The sequence below is a fragment of the Danio rerio genome, chromosome 18 (assembly GCF_049306965.1).
Source record: "Danio rerio strain Tuebingen ecotype United States chromosome 18, GRCz12tu, whole genome shotgun sequence".
Lineage (NCBI taxonomy): Eukaryota > Metazoa > Chordata > Actinopteri > Cypriniformes > Danionidae > Danio > Danio rerio.
The window spans coordinates 9,797,626-9,816,380 of record NC_133193.1 but is presented as its reverse complement, the minus strand read 5'-3'; the positions used below and the strand labels follow the sequence as shown (position 1 = coordinate 9,816,380).

At 36.8% G+C, this 18,755-nt stretch overlaps 1 protein-coding gene across 25 annotated transcripts in view; it reads left to right on the top strand.

Moving 5' to 3' along the window:
• frmd4a (FERM domain containing 4A) overlaps positions 1-18,755 on the top strand; it is a 291,695-nt gene that overhangs the window by 197,052 nt on the left and 75,888 nt on the right. For all 25 annotated transcript variants that reach the window (XM_009293451.4, XM_073929259.1, XM_073929262.1 and 22 more), the window contains one exon: positions 9,827-9,892. In XM_009293451.4, coding sequence (XP_009291726.1) covers positions 9,827-9,892 — 66 coding nt within the window. Of the gene's footprint in view, positions 1-9,826; positions 9,893-18,755 lie in introns of those variants that run through there.

The following is an 18,755-nucleotide window of genomic DNA, read 5'->3' as shown; positions in this document are numbered from 1 at the left end:
AGAAAAGACTTTTATGTTTGATTATGATTATTTATTTGATTTATTAACTACTTATTAGCATTGTAAGACAGTAGTCCGGACTTCCAGTTAGATAAGATATGGTGTAGGACGTCACCAAGTGCCTGAAGATAATTTTGCCTAACAGAGTTTATTTCAAACTAATCCTGTGCAATGAAGATGAAACTAAAGGCAATATAAGGGGTAATGCACAGCCATCGCAACACTGACCTGCAACAGCTAATGCATCCTCCGATAAACGTGATACAGCCGCAGGGGGTCAATGGACTGAGCTTGATACGGCTTCAGACAACATTCAGACTCTTAAAACTGAAATAATCTCATCGCTACTTTGGGATCTGGCAGAAATATTTTGCTCTGCACTACGGTCCGAGCCAGGCGATTACTTATCGACCATCAAAAGTGAACTTCGAGCCGTGAAGGTAGAATTCTCCAACACAATGGTATCAATGCAAACTGAAATATCAATACTGAAAAGTACGGTGAAGGATATGAAACATTCTCTCTCCACATGTTTGGATGATCTCACTGCGCTACATGAAAAAGTTGACTCTCTTTCAGCTACTGTGGTAAAACTAGAAGAAAAGTGTGAAGATTTGGACGCCAGATCTTGTCAGAATAATATAAGACAGTGGTCCCCAACCCCCAGGCCCGTTACTGGTTTGTGAATCAATTGGTACCAGGCCGCACATGAAATCATTAATTATTTCCATTTTATTTGTAGTAGTCTGAATAATCTTTTATTTTGAAAAATGACCGTGTTCTCTTGGTTGCATCTCGGTCACTTAAGCGCCAACTAGGGTTGTAACGGTATGAATTTTTCACGGTATGATAATCGTCTAAAACAATACCACGGTTTGACGGTTTCGCGGTATACGGTATGTTACAAATGTTACAAAATAATAGAACAGTGAAGCAAATTTGACTTTTTCCAAATAATATATTTTTAGTTACTATAAACAACACTACTTACAATGAACAAATAAAAATAAGAAAATAATAAATAATGTGTCAAAGTCCAAATAAAGTCCAAATAAACATGGTGCAAATCCTCAGTAAAAAATAGATATAAATATTTACTATACTATAAATAGTTACATAACGAAACTAGATTCAATATGGAACATCCTTAGGTTTTATGTGCCAGGATGGATATGGTTGTCTATCGATATGGATTTGGATATGGTTGTCTGCAATGCAGACAAACAGCTGCATCTTCATTTGCGTCTTTTGAAAACAGCAAGAGCAGCAGTTCGTCTTTGCTGTGTCACTGTTTTGTCATGTTTCTGTGCTGCTGTGCATGCAAAAGTACTTAGTACGAGAATTATTTCATGCAAAACTTTTTTTTTTTTTGCGTTTTATTTAGCCACGCATAAATGTATGCCTATCTCTCATTCCGTGTTGTTCAAAAAGCTTGGTCCACAAACAAAAGCGAAACCTATGCTTATTGGTTGTGATATAGCGAGTTTGAACCAATCTGGGCATAGAGGAGGGACAATGCATCAATGTATCATGTCTGATTTGTCCGGAGACACAGTGACGAGCGTTTCTTTGTCAAATCAGCGTTGTCAAATGTTGATGACGTAACCGCACTGATTCCGGAGCCTCTGAAAGTCCGCGAATGTTATGTGATACAGCACTGGAAAGCTGAGATTCTCTTCTTTATGCCAATCTTTGAATTGTATGAATCGGATCAGCGGATCAAAAGTTATTAAACATTTAAGAGCAATACTTATTTTTAGCCGCGGGCGGCTGTCTCGGTTTTAAGGGTTAAAACCGTTGATATGCAATTGTTCATGGTATGATAATCGTGCACGTTCAAATCGTGGTAAACCGTCATACCGGTATATTGTTACAACCCTAGCGCCAACATTTAACCCACAAGCTTGCAAAATGAGTAAGAAACAGACGTCATTGGAAAATTTCTTTGCGAGGGGAAAAGGCCCGTTGAAGGACCCATGAACTAGCAAAAAATAGATCAACAACTCATTTGTCAACAAATCATGGTGAATCCATCATGTCTGTGCAAGAAGGAGATTAACTGCTGGAGATCGCAAATGACGGCGGCCATTCACATATTAAGTCTATTCCACACTCAAGTTCGTTATTTCCAATAAAGTGAATATTAGGAGCGACTCGTGCACACGGCACCCTGTTGAAAACATCTCAACTTTTCAGAATGCAGAGCGCTTCTTAATTTGCATGGAATATACACATTTCGGTTGATTTAGGGTGCACTCACATCACACAAATCCAATAGTTCGGTATAATTGGGTTTATTTTGATTAATGTTTACATAAAAAAATGCTTTAAAGTTGATCTGTTTGGATTGTAAATGACTAGTAGATTAGTCAATCATAATTACAAACCGGAGTATATGTATGATTTTAACCGTACTGCAGTGGCTTGGATCAATTATGCTACCATTTTTCTCATAAATGAATATCATAAAAGTTGGATGAGTTGACCTAATTGGGTCATGTGCAGCAGCTCTAGGGAAGTGATTAGCCAATTAAAAAAAACTCATAAAGACCGGACCATATTCAGGTTAGCCAGTTCATATTTATTTAGGCTTGACTTTATTTTATGGAAATGTGATATCTCTGAGTGGTTGAGAGATAACAGTACCGATGCTGCCTGAGGGTGTGCTATTCTGAAAGCAGGATTTCAGCTTTTAGGAGTAAGAGTGGCTATGCTATTGGCTTCGAATGCTTTAGTAGCTATGTTTTCATAAAAGAGATGCGCAAAACTGTAATATTGTATAAAACATTTGCCAATGAAAGCGAATCAAAGAACAAATTCATTAATTCCTAATAAACTGGTACTAAACATCAACAAGAAAAATGGAATTTTCTGTAGACGGATAAGCCTTTTTTCTAATATAATGAATTATGGACGAATCTCTTTGGTAGCGCAGATGCTCATTATAGTTCTGGCGCTAATATTATCTAACCACTGTGATGATGGACCTTGGCTGAGGGATTTTCGAATGATCAAAACAAACATTTCAGATATTTTACAATGTGTTTGCTCTGCTGGTTTGTTCATTAATGCCATTGCTTTGCACCCATTTTTGTCACGACATGGTCTGGTAAAACAAAATCATATGACTTTTGATGTGCATGCCGGAATTTATTCAGAAAATGTGGTGCCATCATTGCTCATGCACATTTTGTTTTTTGTTTTTTTGTGCGCATACATTCATTAAGTCATTCAAACTTTTATTCATTCACCATCACTGGGAAATTCAAACTTTTAATACAGACACAAAGTCCTATTATAAACATATTCCAATACATATAAGAAACCGAACAGTTTACAAAATATAGCAATGCCAATGTCTCCAAAGCTCTGATTGATAGCTTGTACTACTGATCTCTATTGGTTCATTTCCACTGAGAGGTACGGTATGGGTCGTACACTTTTATGCTCGTTTCGACTGTCAAAAGATACCAAAAAGAGAATTGTACCATACTACTTTTTGGGTATATTTTACAAAGGGTACCTTGCACAACAAAAAGGCACCAAAAGTTAGAGCTAGACGTGCTGCTGAACAAGCCAGGAGAATATAAACAAAGGAAGTTCCAATGTAAAATACACAGCTGAGACATTACACCATTATAATATATAATAACGAGCCATGATTGACCCGAGCTCAAATAAACCTTGTCGTCGTCAAGAAGCCAAGAAGAAGAGCAGAATCTACGTGTGTTCTTTTGTTATTACGAGGCCGTCTAAAGTGCGAGTGATTTCACTTTCTCCAGAGAACTTGCGATCTCTCGCTGCACATCTATATTTGAAATAACGAACTTCTTGAGCTGATGATAATAACATGAGTAAGTGCTTCTGACATCCAATCCCTTCAGAAACGGACAAACGCGAGAGTGAAGTGCAAAAACACAAAGAAGCCCGAAAAAACAAAGGAGCAAATGATTCATTCAGCAACTTAAAACATGAACTAACTACCATGTTTAACTATTATCATAACCTTTTAAACTATTATGAACTCTGAGACTGACGGAATTACTCTCTAGCAATATGTTAACGAACCATGTACTGGTTTGGACTGACTGTATAATTTGTAATTGGTAACATTTCAGAGACTGTAAGGGCCTGTATGTGTTCATAAATGTTTTATTTATTTAATTTTTTTATATAATTGCAGACGTTACAGTAGGCTATTTCGCATTATCATTGATCTCAAATCCTGTTTGTAGAAAGGTTAGTAATAAACATTTATTTATGCACAAGTATTCATGTATATAAAGCATTTGTTTAATAAGAAGTGCTTCCCAAAGGATATGTGAACTTCAAGTGAAAATGACGCCAACTGCAACTTTCTTTTGTACACCATGCCCACCAAATGGGTACCATTGGTTGATGGCAGTGAAGACACAACCCTTATAAAGGTGACCTGTACCAAACCGTACCAAACTTTACCACTCAGTGAAAACAAGGCATATGTGTGATAAACCTACAATAATCTTGTTGTTGGAGGCATTCATGCGGGAGATAAATTTATGCATAATATTCTGTTTGCATACATTTTTCATGCACATTTTCTACATTTATGCAAAAATTGTAGGCCTTTAACTTCTCTCTTGTAAAATCACTTGGAGTTTTAATGAGATAGTTGTATATTTCCGGCTGGATGTCTGACCTTATCCAATATCCATTGGGAGGGTGCTATCGCAAATGGACCTGTCAGACGAGCACTGCTCACTTTAACATTAATTATGCTGAATAACTGTGCTTATCACTAGGTGACAAGCTGTTATAGTACTCTGAAAGCATTACAGTGTGTAAATAAAATATAAAATATGTAATCAATATAACTTGTCTCTAATAAAACATCAAACTCTGACCCCCATCTGATGTCATTCCCTCGCCGTAAATGCTAGTGCTCCCAGGTTTTTTTCCGGCAACCTCAATGCGCACGCATCATGAATGTTTACTAACTGGTAATTCATCTAAAGGTGAATGGAAACTAGCTAGTGTTGGCACAACCAAGAGAAATTCATCAAGCCAAGCCCCCTATGAAAAAAAACACATTTTCACATATCAGTAACAAACTCACACTAGTCTGTTCAGGACACGCACAATTAATCATGAGTTCTGTCACATGGTTGTGCAGTCCGTAGCTCTGCTGAGGAACAAGGCAGAGGAGAAGAGGAAGAAAGGATGTGTTTCTAGTCCTGTGACTCCCCTCCTCCAGTCTTTTCCCCCACGTGTGTGTGTGTGGAGGAAATGTGAGCCATGCTGCTTTTATCAGCCTCATTGTTTGTGTTCCTCAGGGACGGCGCTTCCTGATGGCAGCCAGAACCCTCCACATGTTCCCATTCTGATGTCCTTACATACACCACCATGCTGAAAAGCTTAAGAAATGTCTTGTATTCCTCCTGTTTTTTTCCTCACTTTTCCTTTCAACTTGGCCTACATATAGAGGAAGAAGGGGGTGGGTGAGATCGTGAAAGCGTGGAGTGATAGAATAAGAGCACGGTATATGGAGAAAGAGAGAGAGTGAGTCAGTGCAGTATTCCTTTTATGACTCGTCCATCCATGCAGGATGTATAAACAGGAACCGGACGGAAAAAAGTCCAACTGATGGATGTGAACTACCGCCACTGTTAGTATCACAGACATTTTTATTTTCCTTTAAGAGAAAATAAACTAAAATATGAAAAGCTCTCTTGAAGGGATGCGAACAATGGGAGTATCGGGTTGCACTTGAGGTCTTTGTACTGGAGTTGTCAAACCAGCTCAAAGCCTAAAGGCCGTATAACTCACAGGATGATTGTGACATGGTTGTTAGTCAGACTCGGTCCTCACAGATGTCTCCGTCCACCTGCTGGTAATGGGATGTTTACTATATGGCTTGGCACAGAAGCAGCGATCTTGAGTAAACAGTCAGGAAAACTGTGTGTGAGAGTGAATGGAGTGGGAGTGAGGAGTTATTTGGGATCAGACGATAGGAGTGTGCAGTGGGGTTGCACGGTTTACCAGTACTATATGGTAGTATTGTGATATGGCTCCAAAATACTGGCACTGCCACTTAGGCTTGGGTGGGAATATGGTATACTGCGGTATCTAAAAATAGCAACGGTATCAGTTTCAATACCATTATACATCATAAAAAAACAATGCACTTATATATAAGACAAGGATTGAATATTAAATATAATTTAATTAATGCGTGGTTGTCAACATGGGACAGCGTGGAGGAGAAAGAGAGAGGTAGGGAAAGATGAATACAATTACTGCAGTTTGACAGTATTTCAGGTTTCGACTAAACAAGAAGGAAGAGGCAGTAAATACAGATGAAACAATTTGCAAATTGTACAACAAAAAGGGTTAAAAAAGGACAGTGTTTATCAGAAAACCTGTGCTGATGCAGTGACATATTACTTGGCAAACAAAATAATCTCTTTCCACTCAGTAGAAAAAAAGTCAAATTTGTTTAATTTTTGTTTACGTTTCTGCGCGAATACTGTTCTGGGGTGCGTTTCCCAAAACCATCGTTAGCCAACTAAGTTTGCAAGTTCTGTTGTTTCAAACATAGTTCATTAATATGCTGTTTTCAAAATCCATCGCTCAAATGAACATTAGCAAACTGCATCGCAAACTTGAGCACTTGAAACTACATCTCAGGAGCTGTAGTTACAAGCATAGTTCCTGGCTGTGTTCTATTCCCACTTATCCCCCCTATGCCCTATTCATTTAGAACATTCTAACATTCAGAGTAGAGCTGCATGATTCTGGCTAAAATGAGAATCACAGTTTTTTTGCCTAAATAAAGATTGTGATTTTCTCAGGATTCTGTAGATCACAGGTGTCAAACTCAGTTCCAAAAGAGTCGCAGCTCTGCACAGTTTAGTTCCAACCCAAATTAAACACACCTGATCAAACTAATTATTTAATTAATTATTAATTATTTACCACTTTATTAGCTGTTATTCACAGCATATGCAGGTTCTGTTCACTAAAGTAGACGCGCGCGCGTCTATCATTGGGTAGGGGGTACACCCAACTCTGTGATAACAGCTCACGGTCAGCAGCTCACATCACGTGTGTTTTTCCGGCCACGAATACAGCATTGTACAGCAGCATGAAGACAGAAATAACATTTTTAGGTGAATTATACCTTATAAATACAGAATGTGACTCTTTAACATCATTTGGAGGTGTCCATGTCACTGAGCAATGTATGTGAAACAATGAAAAGACTCGTGCAGCCGCCTTTTCTTCTCTCCTGAACTTGAAAAAATGAGTAAATAGACATTGCAAGCAAATTGCGCGATTTGAGCATTAAGTGATTTCCAATGACTATCTATTGTGTTGCACAGATGATGACATATTTATGCTCAACTTCGATTATCGAATCAAAAAATAGAATCGTCGATGCTGCCAAGCCCCCATGTCACGTTAGCTTGGCTTGCCAAGCGGGAAAAAAACATGCTTGTTGAAGTGCTTGTTAAACTGCAGACGCAGGAGACCCGTCGACAGAGCTTAAACCCTCTCCTCTTTCAATGAAGTCGCAGGTGTGGAAGTATTTTGGATTTCCAGTTAATTATGTTGACAACGTTCGTGTTGTCAACAAAAAAAAACACAGTTTGCAAGCTCTGCTATGTACGTATTACGGTTGGAATGATAGACGATGGGCGCATCGCGATCCTCCGCCCCACACCCGTTGCAAATCCGCTCACGAAAAATACACACTCAGGCCCTGTTTACACTGTCTTTGTTTTTAAATGGCATTTTAGAACGACAACGATCTACATCCACACTGGGGTGTAGCATTTCTGAGCAGCCCTCCTTCCTCACTACCGCTAAAAACGCACATCACGTGACCACACACACTCATTCACACACAGACACAGATTGTCATGTGCTCGAGACAGCGGGTCAAGGCAGTCAGCGGGTAAGTAGACTGCTTCCATCTTTTACTTTCACACAAGTACTTAGTCATTCTAGCGAACGCCTCAGATACTGTTGGCTGGTTCCTGTTGGTTGTGCGTCTTTTTTACCGACGCCATTATAACGACACAGATCACTGCCTATTCACGAGTCCCGCAGAAAAAAGTGATTGACAGGTGGTAATTATGTGTGTAACTTACCTTTATTCATTTACTGTATGATTTGTTTATGGGTAAAACAAAGACCATGCAAGTCAGGTAGTTTAAACGGTAGGCTACAAATAATTAATTCGTTATTAATTAATGAATTATTCATAATCGAAAATCAAATCGAATCGTGACTTTAGAATCGAAAATGTAATCGAATCGAGGATTTGTTGGATTGTGACACCCTTAATGACAATAATAACAAAATTTATGAGCCATAGTTTGATTTGTGATTAGATTAGTACTGATTTACTGGTGTTTTTGAGACATCTAGATGCAAGATGGCAAGATTTTTCTGAGCATTTGTGTTTGGTTTTGGTTTTTCAGTTTTATTTTGTCGTACTTTTGATGCGCTGCAGTAGTACTGTTGAATGAATGAGTGCATGTTCGACAGTAGGTGTTAAATGTTGATAGCAACTGTGATTTGGTACAGTGGAGCAACGTAAAAATACCTTTTTGTTTACCTTCTCACAAGAAGTCTCACATTTAACCACTTTAGTTGTACACTACAGGCGAGGCAGTGGCGCAGTAGGTAGTGCTGTCGCCTCACAGCAAGAAGGTCGCTGGGTCGCAGGTTCGAACCTTGGCTCAGTTGGCGTTTCTGTGTGGAGTTTGCATGTTCTCCCTGCCTTCGCGTGGGTTTCCTCCGGGTGCTCCAGTTTCCCCCACAGTCCAAAGACATGCGGTACAGGTGAATTGGGTAGGCTAAATTGTCCGTACTGTATGAGTGTGTGTGTGAATGTGTGTGTGGATGTTTCCCAGAGATGGGTTGCGGCTGGAAGGGCATCCGCTGCGTAAAAAACTTGCTGGATAAGTTGGTGGTTCATTACACTGTGGTGACCCCGGATTAATAAAGGGACTAAGCCGACAAGACAATGAATGAATGAGTTTTACACTACATGCATTTTTACACTTTGGACTACCTCACTAACAAGTTTAAGTTGGACATGCTGAAAACCCTTCATGGGCTGTTTACACCTGTATTTAGCACTGTTCCTTTGTCATTGGATTGACAAGCAAGCTTTTTTTCCAAAAATGGAGCTATGGATTGAAGTTTAGGCAGGATATTTATAGTACTTTTAGAATGATCTGATAGGCTAGATAATGATTAGCAATAAGGATCAGTGGAGTCGATCATATCACATGCTCCTCTCGAAATTAGTTTGTGAAACATCCCTAAATGAGGAGTTATTCATGTTTAACCAGCTTAAAGGATGCCTGTACTGTGTAAACAAGAATTCATGCCTTAATAATACTACTTCTATTTAATGCGATTATGTGTTGTTTATATACTTTTATAATATTTCTTTAAATTTACTTTCATTAAATATTTGATCATTTCTAGATTTAGTAACGCTTGTTGGTAGCCAAGTTCTGTGCGTTTGTATTTTACTGCAAATTTTTACAAGAGGGGCTTAAATAAAAACAGACACACAATCCAAACTACTCAGCATCATTGCTGAAGTATGAGATAATTCACTTTGTGTGTGTGTATGTGTGTGTGTGTGTGAGAGAGAGTGAATGAGATTGAATTCTGCTGCTTGAGTGGGAATTGTGCGCTGCATGTGTGTAAGGAGAGTTTCTATTTTTGTCATGTCACCATGACCTAGTATTTACAGTTGATTTCACCCTGCTGTGAATGTGCTTTCGTTAATCTCTCTCTCTCTGTCTCTCTCTCTCAATAACAGATGACGGAAGGGCGGAGATGTCAGGTCCATCTCCTGGATGACAGGAAACTGGAGCTCCTGGTACAGGTAAGGAAACACTTAATACTGATAATGCTGCAACGTGACCTAATTGTGATGATAGTGGTTTTAAAGTGTTTTTGGGTATTAGACTCGATTCACCAGCACAGTCCAGTATTAGGCTACTATGGACGGGAGAAAAAAATGTTTGATCGATGCATTGTGATTCTTTCCCTACTGAATCTAACTCTGTTCTCAAAAGTTGAGAATCGATCCTGTTTTCAAATAAGATTGTAACGGTGCAGACCAGCACGTGGTATAAACAGAAAAATAATAAGCTTTGACAGGCACATGTACAGTTGAAGTCAGATTTATTAGCTCTTCTGAATTATTAGCTCCCCTGTACTGTACATTTTTCCCCAAAATTCTGTTTAATGGAAAGAACAAATTTTCAACACATTTCTGAACATAATAGTATTAATCACTCATTTCTAATAACTGATTTATTTTATCTTTCCCATGATGACAGCACATAATATTTTACTAGATATTTTCAAGATACTAGTATTCAGTTTCAAGTTACATTTAAAGTCTTTACTTGGTTAATTAGGGTAACTAGGCAAGTAAGGGTAATTAGCAAGTCATTGTATAATGATGGTGGTTAGTTCTGTAGACAATCGAAAAATATTGCTTAAGGAGACTAATTCCAGTAAAAATAATTCTATGGTAATTTTTTTTTTTTTCTAAGTGTCTACCGAACATTTTGATGTATAAAAAAATAACTAAACTCTTACGTTCAAATACGTTCAAATCTTTTGCTGCCAAAGCAACTGCAGTATTTACTGTGGAAAACTTTTAACAAAAAATCCATCAGGGTGTTGTCTCTAGAAATTCATTTAAAAAGTAGTGCCCAGATGTGGGAACTAAATCAATTTCTAGCCACTTTTTCTAGGTTCACCTTATTACCTATAAGTGTGAACCATTAAATTTTGAAGCATACAGTTGAAGTCAGAATTATTAGCCCTCCTGTGAATTTTTTATTCTTTTTAAAATATTTCCCCAATCATGTTTAACAGAGCAAGGACATTTCAAAGTATGTCTGATAATATTTTTTCCTCTGAAGAAAGCCTTATTTGTTTTATTTCGGCTAGAATAAAAGCATTTGAAAAAAAAAAAAAATTTATTATTAGCCCTTTAAGCAATATTTGTTTTTGATTGTCTACAGCAGTGGTCCTCAACCACCTGGCTGCAGACTGGTACTGGACCGTGGATCAATTGTAACAGCGCCGCACAAGAAATTATTTATTATTTTGTTTTATTTATTATCTGAGTCTGAACAATGTTTTATTTTGAAATATCTTTATTTTGAAAAATGACTGTATTCTTTTACTTACGTCTCGGTCACCTGAGCGCCAAAAATTAACCCACAAGCAGCAAAATGAGTTGGAAACAGACGTCTTTGGAAAGTTTCTTTGCTAAGGCGAAAAGGCCCAGTGAAGAACACAGGAACTTCAATAGATCTGCAAGCTATTAGTCAACAAATCAGGTGAATCCACCATGTCTGTGCAAGAAGATCAACTGCTTCAGATCGTACATGACAGCAGCCTTTTAGAGGCCCTTTGCAAGTTTGTTATTTCCAATTGAGGTGTGCGGCTTGCAGACACACCCAGTCGAATGAATCCTGCGAGCGCACCCCGAGTGTCGTGACAAGAACTGACCCATCAGCTTCATATTTTGTATGGAATATACACATTTTGGTAGACTAATTATCCCAGACAAACACAGAACACCCAAACACTGTGCTTTTTCATTTTCTCTATAAATAAAGCTTGTATCAGAGTGACAGCAATGTTTTGTCAGCTTTTGTCATCTTCTGAGAAAACGGTTGATGGTCACCTAGCAACTAACGAATCACCGCCTCCATCCCCCAGTCTGCGGGCTAGCATTGATCCATCCACAGTGATAAAAAGATTGGGGACCACTGGTCTGCAGAACAAACCACTGTAATACAATAACTTGCCTAATTACCCTAACTTGCCTAGTTAACCTAGTTAAGCCTATAAATGTCACTTCAGGATGAATACTAGTGTCATAAAAAAAACATCTAGTAAAATATTCTGTACTGTCATCATGGCGAAAATAAAATAAATCAGTTATTAGAAATGAGTTATTAAAACTATTATGATTAGAAATGTGTTGAAAAATAATTAATAATTCTAATAAAAGGCTAATAAATAATTCAGGAGGTCTAAAAGTTCTGATTTCAACTATATATTTATGTAAGTATAACTATATTGATGTATATAGCTATATTGAAGTGTAGTGTGAAGTATTAGTGGATGTTTTTGTGAAAGCCGTTTCAGATTTCCTCTCATTTCTCTGGGAAGGGAAATCCTCACTGTTCCTCAGAGACTTCATGAATGTCTTGTGGAAATAGGGGCTCTTCATCAGTTTGGGGTCATGTATGAGTTTGAGTGTTTACTTAGCGTGTAATACGACTCCTTTCTCGAATTTCATTGGCAAACAGAGCCTGTGATTAGCTTTGCTCTAACCTGACCGTAATCGTATGTGTGGCATATGTCCATCTCTCGAATGTCCTTTAAACATTAGTATCAGTAATTGTCAATCTGGCAGGTTGAGGTTCCCATAACAACCCAAACCAGCAGCCTGTCAAATCAGCCGTCAGCGGTCATGCATAAACACTCCATAAATCCTCCTATCAGAACGCAAACATCTTCTTTCGGGATGAGTTTAGTTTCCATAACAACCCTGTCTGAGTCCCATGCCCCATCAGACCTCAATATAAACAGAAACGTCTTCTCTGGACGGCTCGGTTTCCTCAACACTCACTCTCATATGAACTTTCTCAGGAAATCCCTAATCATGAAGTAAACACTGCTAGATTCGTGAAGTAGAACGTTGTGTTATTGTTTTCTCTTCTGTCCTGTGCTGTTATGTTTTATTCCTTTTCTATTTGTTTATATGTATTTTAGTTTTTATTAAAGTTTATTTTATTCTGTTTGATTCTGTTTATATAATTTTCTGAAATGTTTTAAATATTTAGATTTAGCTTTTATTTAATATTTTCATTTTCCATTTGTAATTTGAAGTTCTTTTGTCAGTTATTGTATAATTTTTTGTTTCTGTGTGTTTATTTTAAATACCTTTATTATATATTTGTTTGATTAAATTTTGGTCTGTTTGTATGATTTTCTATTATTTATCAAGTATTTTGAATTAACTTTTTAATATTAAATTTTTTTTTAATTTTAAGTGCTTTTGTCACATATTAGTAGTAGACAAGTCTTTTATTAAGTTTTTGCAGAAAAACTTTTTAACAGAGCAACTCAAACATATACAAGAACAAAGTACATGAAACAAAAAAAGTAGAAGATACAAGGTGAAATAATAATAATAAATGAATAAGTAAATAAATAAATAAATAAATAGTAAAATTAATAGAGTTATGGGTGGGGGGGAGCTTACAAATCAAGTATTTGGAATAAATCTGTTCTCAAAATATGACAGAAATGGTCTCCAAACTTTGAATAATATTTTATTTTTATAATAGTTTGTTGTTGTGTTAGTCACTTTAAGTTAATACTATTGGGTTATTTTTTTGTGCTTTTATTTTAATTATTATTTTTTATTTCAGCGTATTTATTTAAAATGTATTTACTTTATTTCTGTTATAGTGTGCTGTTGTTTTAGTAACTTTAAGCTAACATTAGTAAGTCATTTTAAGTGTTTTTATTCTCAATATTATTTTTTATTTCAGCGTATTTATTTAAAATGTATTTATTTTATTTTTGTTATAGTTTGTTGCTGTTTTAGTCACTTTAAATGAACATTAGTGAGTTATTTTAAGTGCTTTTATCTTTATTATAATTGTTTATATTTCAGGGTATTTCATTAGGATGTACTTATTTTATTTTTGTTATTTTTAGAGTCGTTTCAAGTTTATAATAGTAAATTTGCATTTTATTTTTTATCTCTTATTTTATTTTAAATATAATATTTTTCTGGGCGAGGCGGTGGCGCACTAGCTTGTGCTGTCGCCTCTCAGCAAGAAGATTTCTGGTTTGAGCCTCGGCTGGGTCAGTTGGCATTTCTGTGTGTAGTTTGCATGTTCTCCCCGCGTTTGCGTGGGCTTCCTCCGGGTGCTTTGGTTTTCCCCACAAGTCCAAAGGCGTGGTACAGGTGAATTGGGTAAACTAAATTGTCCATAAAGTATGAATGTGAATGAGTGTTTCACAGTGATGGGTTGCGGCTGGAAGGGCATCCGCTGCGTAAAAACGTGCTGGATAAGTTGGCGGTTCATTCCGCTGTGGTGATTAATAAAGCCGGAAAGAAAATGAATAAATGAACGAATTATATTTTTCTTATAAATCATTTTGATTCGGTTTGGATCTATTGGTTCTGTTTTGTACTTATTCTATCAATTTTGTTTTGGCCTCTTCTGATTTCATTCTGTTTTTCATTTTGTTCTATTAATATCTTTATTATTTTATGCTTTATTGTATTCTTCTTGTCTTTTCTTTCCTGCTCTCTTTCTCTCATGCCTGTCAGGTGCGATTAGCTGACCTGATTCCGCTAGACTCCAATCCAGTTGAAACTCCATCATAGTTGAAGAATTGTAATTTCTCTGCCTCCTTCATATCTCATTTTCCACACATTCTCTTTCTCTCCTCTAAATGCTAGTCGAGTTGATTGCAGTTGCAGTTTCGGTCTGATAAACGTAGAAGGAGATGAGGTGAGAGAGTCTTTTGCAATCAGGTAAGAGGATGAGGGAGAGAAAACGAAGGGATTTTCAGTAGATAAAGAAATGGATGAGGTAGTTGCATGAGAAAAAGATATTAGGCAGCGTGTCTTGTATTTGCTCAATCTCTCACCAGTTTATGATTTATTGAGCTGTTGCAGAAATGCTTATTCTGTAATCTTTACATATGTCCTGCTTCAGTCCTGAGATATTTGTTCTTTTGGCATCGGCTAAAATTTTCAGCCTGTTCTTTCTGACTCCTCTTTTCTCTTCCTCCTTGAGGGTGGATGTTCTGGAGAAGGTTGAGTAGGTTAATCGGACCATTGAGAATTCTGGTGTTATTCCAAGTTTTTTTTTCCCTGCACGTTCCTTAAGGAAGAGCACTTCTCTTTTTCTGTAAGAGCATCGTGTTGATGTGCCTTACAGGGACTTGATGATAAATAAATGTTGTTAATATTATTTATTATTGTATTATTTACAGGTCGTGCTAGATTTTTCTATTTCGTTAACTTCCATTCATAATCATGCAAATGGAAGACACTTTAAACTGTGTAACTTGAATGATTTTGTAGTCCTGTTAGAGACTCATCATTTGCAGGCTTATTTACATACATCAATGTTGAAAATGTAGTCAGTATAGCATTAGTAGAGGTGCATTTGTTTGTGTTCCCTTTTGTATTTTCTGTTGGCAGTATTGTCATGACTTAGGTTTATAAAAAGGTAGACAGTCATATAATAAACGCTGTCAGCAGTCTCGTTGGGATTTTTCTTTTTCATTTGGAAGCTGTATAAGCATCCTCTGTTTTTCAGCTGTCTAACTGCTGGTTAGCATCTCCCACCTGTCTCTCCACAGCATGCCATCATTTTGCGAGAGATGCGTGTTAACGTGTGTTTGTCATTTTCCGTGGTGAGTCAAAGCAGGTGTTGTTAGCGTGCGGTTCTCTCGTGTTCTAGCTCGGCTCTTCCTCTTGGCTATAATTTACACTGTCTGTCAGGAGCTCGCAAGTTTTGCAAGTGCATATTTGGTCATTTTAGAAAAAGACAGACCTTTGGAGTTAGGTTGATGACCGTGCGTTCAAACATAATTGCATATTATTGATACACCCTTTTTGGACATTTTAAGTCTATATAGATACATTGTATTGTGGCAAGCTTCCTGAAAAAAGAAATCCAAGATGATTATTAATGAAATTTTAATGATGGATGGGTGAAAACAAGGGTAGGATCCAAATACAGCTTTTATTTAGCTGTACTCAAAGAGGCAAGGTACAGGAGCAGATACAAAGAGTAATCTGTGTGACAGGCGAAAGGTCAAGGCAGGCGGCAGAACAAACATTAACATAAAATAAACAAATGTTCAAATAACACAGCTACACAACCCAGGAATGTAATGCACACTACAGTATGACAAGACTCAAGTTGCATCCGTAATCGCATACCCCCATACCATATAGTGCTTCACATGGAAAAAAAAACGTTTATGTCCACTAAGAAGAATGGAGATGCCGTTTGCTGGCAAAACCTCTGCAAAAAAATGGAGAGCAAATATGAACAAATGGAAGGACAGATTAAGGAAGGCTTTGAGGGATGCTGGGAAACCATATTTAAATCAAAGAGGAAAACAAAAAACGAAAAAAATCCACAGAAAGAGGAGTGCTAAACACCACAAAAACAGTTAACCAATCAAAATAAACCACATGCCATATATAATGAAGCTGTATCAGTATATATTTCCCTGCCAGAGTTTATTTGTTTATATATTTAATTATGATGGCGGAGGGCGAGAAGAGTTTAAAGTAGGAGCGCTACATCAACTTTTCTAAATAAATAACAAGGTGCACTATTGGAGCTATCTGAATAAACACTAGAGGTGATCAAAAGTTCAGAGACCCATCATGATAAAGATTTATTTTTTACTTATTTATTGTTAATAATTGATTGCTATTGCCTTACTGTAAGAGGGTCTACAAATTGTGCATTGTTCATACTGTATTTTCTGTTTTTAAATAATAATAATAATGATAAACTTGAAACAAATGCTTAATATTAACCTGAAGTTTCGGTTACTGTATTAAAACTAAGATAAAGGAGTCAGATCTGTAGTAGTCTAAAGTGATATGATAGTAGAGTTATACTGTTATTCCACACTAACTATCACAATAACTTTGTATTTTTAATACTGACACTGAAAAATGTTTATTTCCTTAGAATTGAGAAGCTTTTGTTGTCTATCTTCAAGTAAAATAAAATAAATATTATAATGTTCACAAAAAAATTAAAAAATCTTATTACTCAAGATTTGAAAATAAGGACTTCGTCTCAAGGCCTCGTTTATCTAGTACAAATGTGAATTCTAATATTTTATGATGTACATTGTTAGACACTACATAGTCTGCATTCTTAGTCAGAGCAACATGTTTTCTAACAGTGATAAATCCTCAATAAAAACACCAGAGTCGGGTGGTGTTGACATCATTCGTTGTGATGAAGAGATTTCTGTGATCTCGACCTGTTAAGACCTTACAGCGTGTGTTCTTGTCATCGCTCTTCCGTCCCGATCAGACACCCACTGTTTAACGATATTAAATCACATCAGTCCGGATATTCCTCCTCAAGGCCACACGCGCTATCACACGCTCCTCCATGTGGAAACATATGTCTGCGATTTGCATCAGTCTCACTAAGTGTAATGGCAGAGAGGAGATGATAACCGTCCCACATTAAATCTGTTTAAACCATACAGCGCTTATATTGAAGGCACACTAACGCACACTAACAGGATATTAATACTGCTTCTTTCCTTCTTATCTGGACGTTTCAAAGACTCTTAATACATTAATATATCAGTAACTGCCATAATCGAGTGTTGAGGCTAAACAGAGACGGAAAGAGATGATATACTGTCCTTATTCTTTAAAGGGATAGTTCACCCAAATTGAAAATTCCATCATCATGTACTCACCCCTTACGTCTTTGAGATTTTTTTTATATCAAATTGTGATTATTTTACAATCAGTAGGCATTGAAAAATACATGTAATAAACAACATACAGAAATACAGAAGGTTGTTAAATACTAATATCATTAATAATGCCAACAATAATAATAGTTAAAGTAAAAAGGAAAAACTAAAGAATAAATGACATATTAGGGCTGGGTGTTATTGCTATTGCAAAAAAAATTACCATGATGTTTCATATTATTCGCTATCAATTACAGAATATTTTTAACAATATATTTAGGACTATTAGGATTTTTTTATTTAACCACTTTATTTCAATTACTAAACCATTAACATGGCTGTGATGCACAAAAAAAGAAACCAAAAAGCCACTCTGGCAAGATCCTTACATCCGTTTTATTTACAGTCTCCTCACTGCTGCTATACGCCACTCGTTTTCACATGTGTTGTTATTCTGATCTGAAGTAACGAGCGCGAGCGCGTGGTTTCCTTTACCATTTTCTATGGTGTCTCTCGTAACTAGGCGACTGTTTTCTCAGAGGATGACAAACGGACAAATGCTGCAGCTCCGATGCAAGTTTATGGAGAAAAGTAAAAAGCACTGCAGTGCGGCATTCTGGAAAAGTTGTACAAGTCGTGCGCCTCCATTGGAAATGACAAAACTTACACCCTAAGCTTGTTGGCATTCTTTCCAAAGTGCTTAGCAGCCACATTTTAATAAAACTATTGTGCTTCATACTGAATCTTCATAATAAAGTTTTTTTTATTATTATTGACAATGGTGTTAAGTCAATAAATATCGATACAGATATTATCGGCCAGCCCTGACAGAGAACTTCTTTCAGATCTTTATGATTTTCTTTCTTCTGTTACACACAACAGTAGATATTTTGAAAAATGCTGGCAACCTGTAACCATTGACTTCCATGGAATTGTTTTTCATGCAGTCGTTTCAGCTTGCTTTAAAAAATCTTCTTTTTTGTTGAAATTAAACTTGAGGAAAGAAACTCATTCATTCATTTATTTTCTTTTTGGCTGAGTCTGTTTATTAATTTGGGGTCACCACAGCGGATTGAACCGCCAACTTATCCAGCACGTTTTTACGCAGCGAATGCCCTTCCAGCCGCAACCCGTCTCTGGGAAACATCCACACACTCATTCACACACACTCATACACTACGGAAAATTTAGCCTACCCAATTCACCTGTAC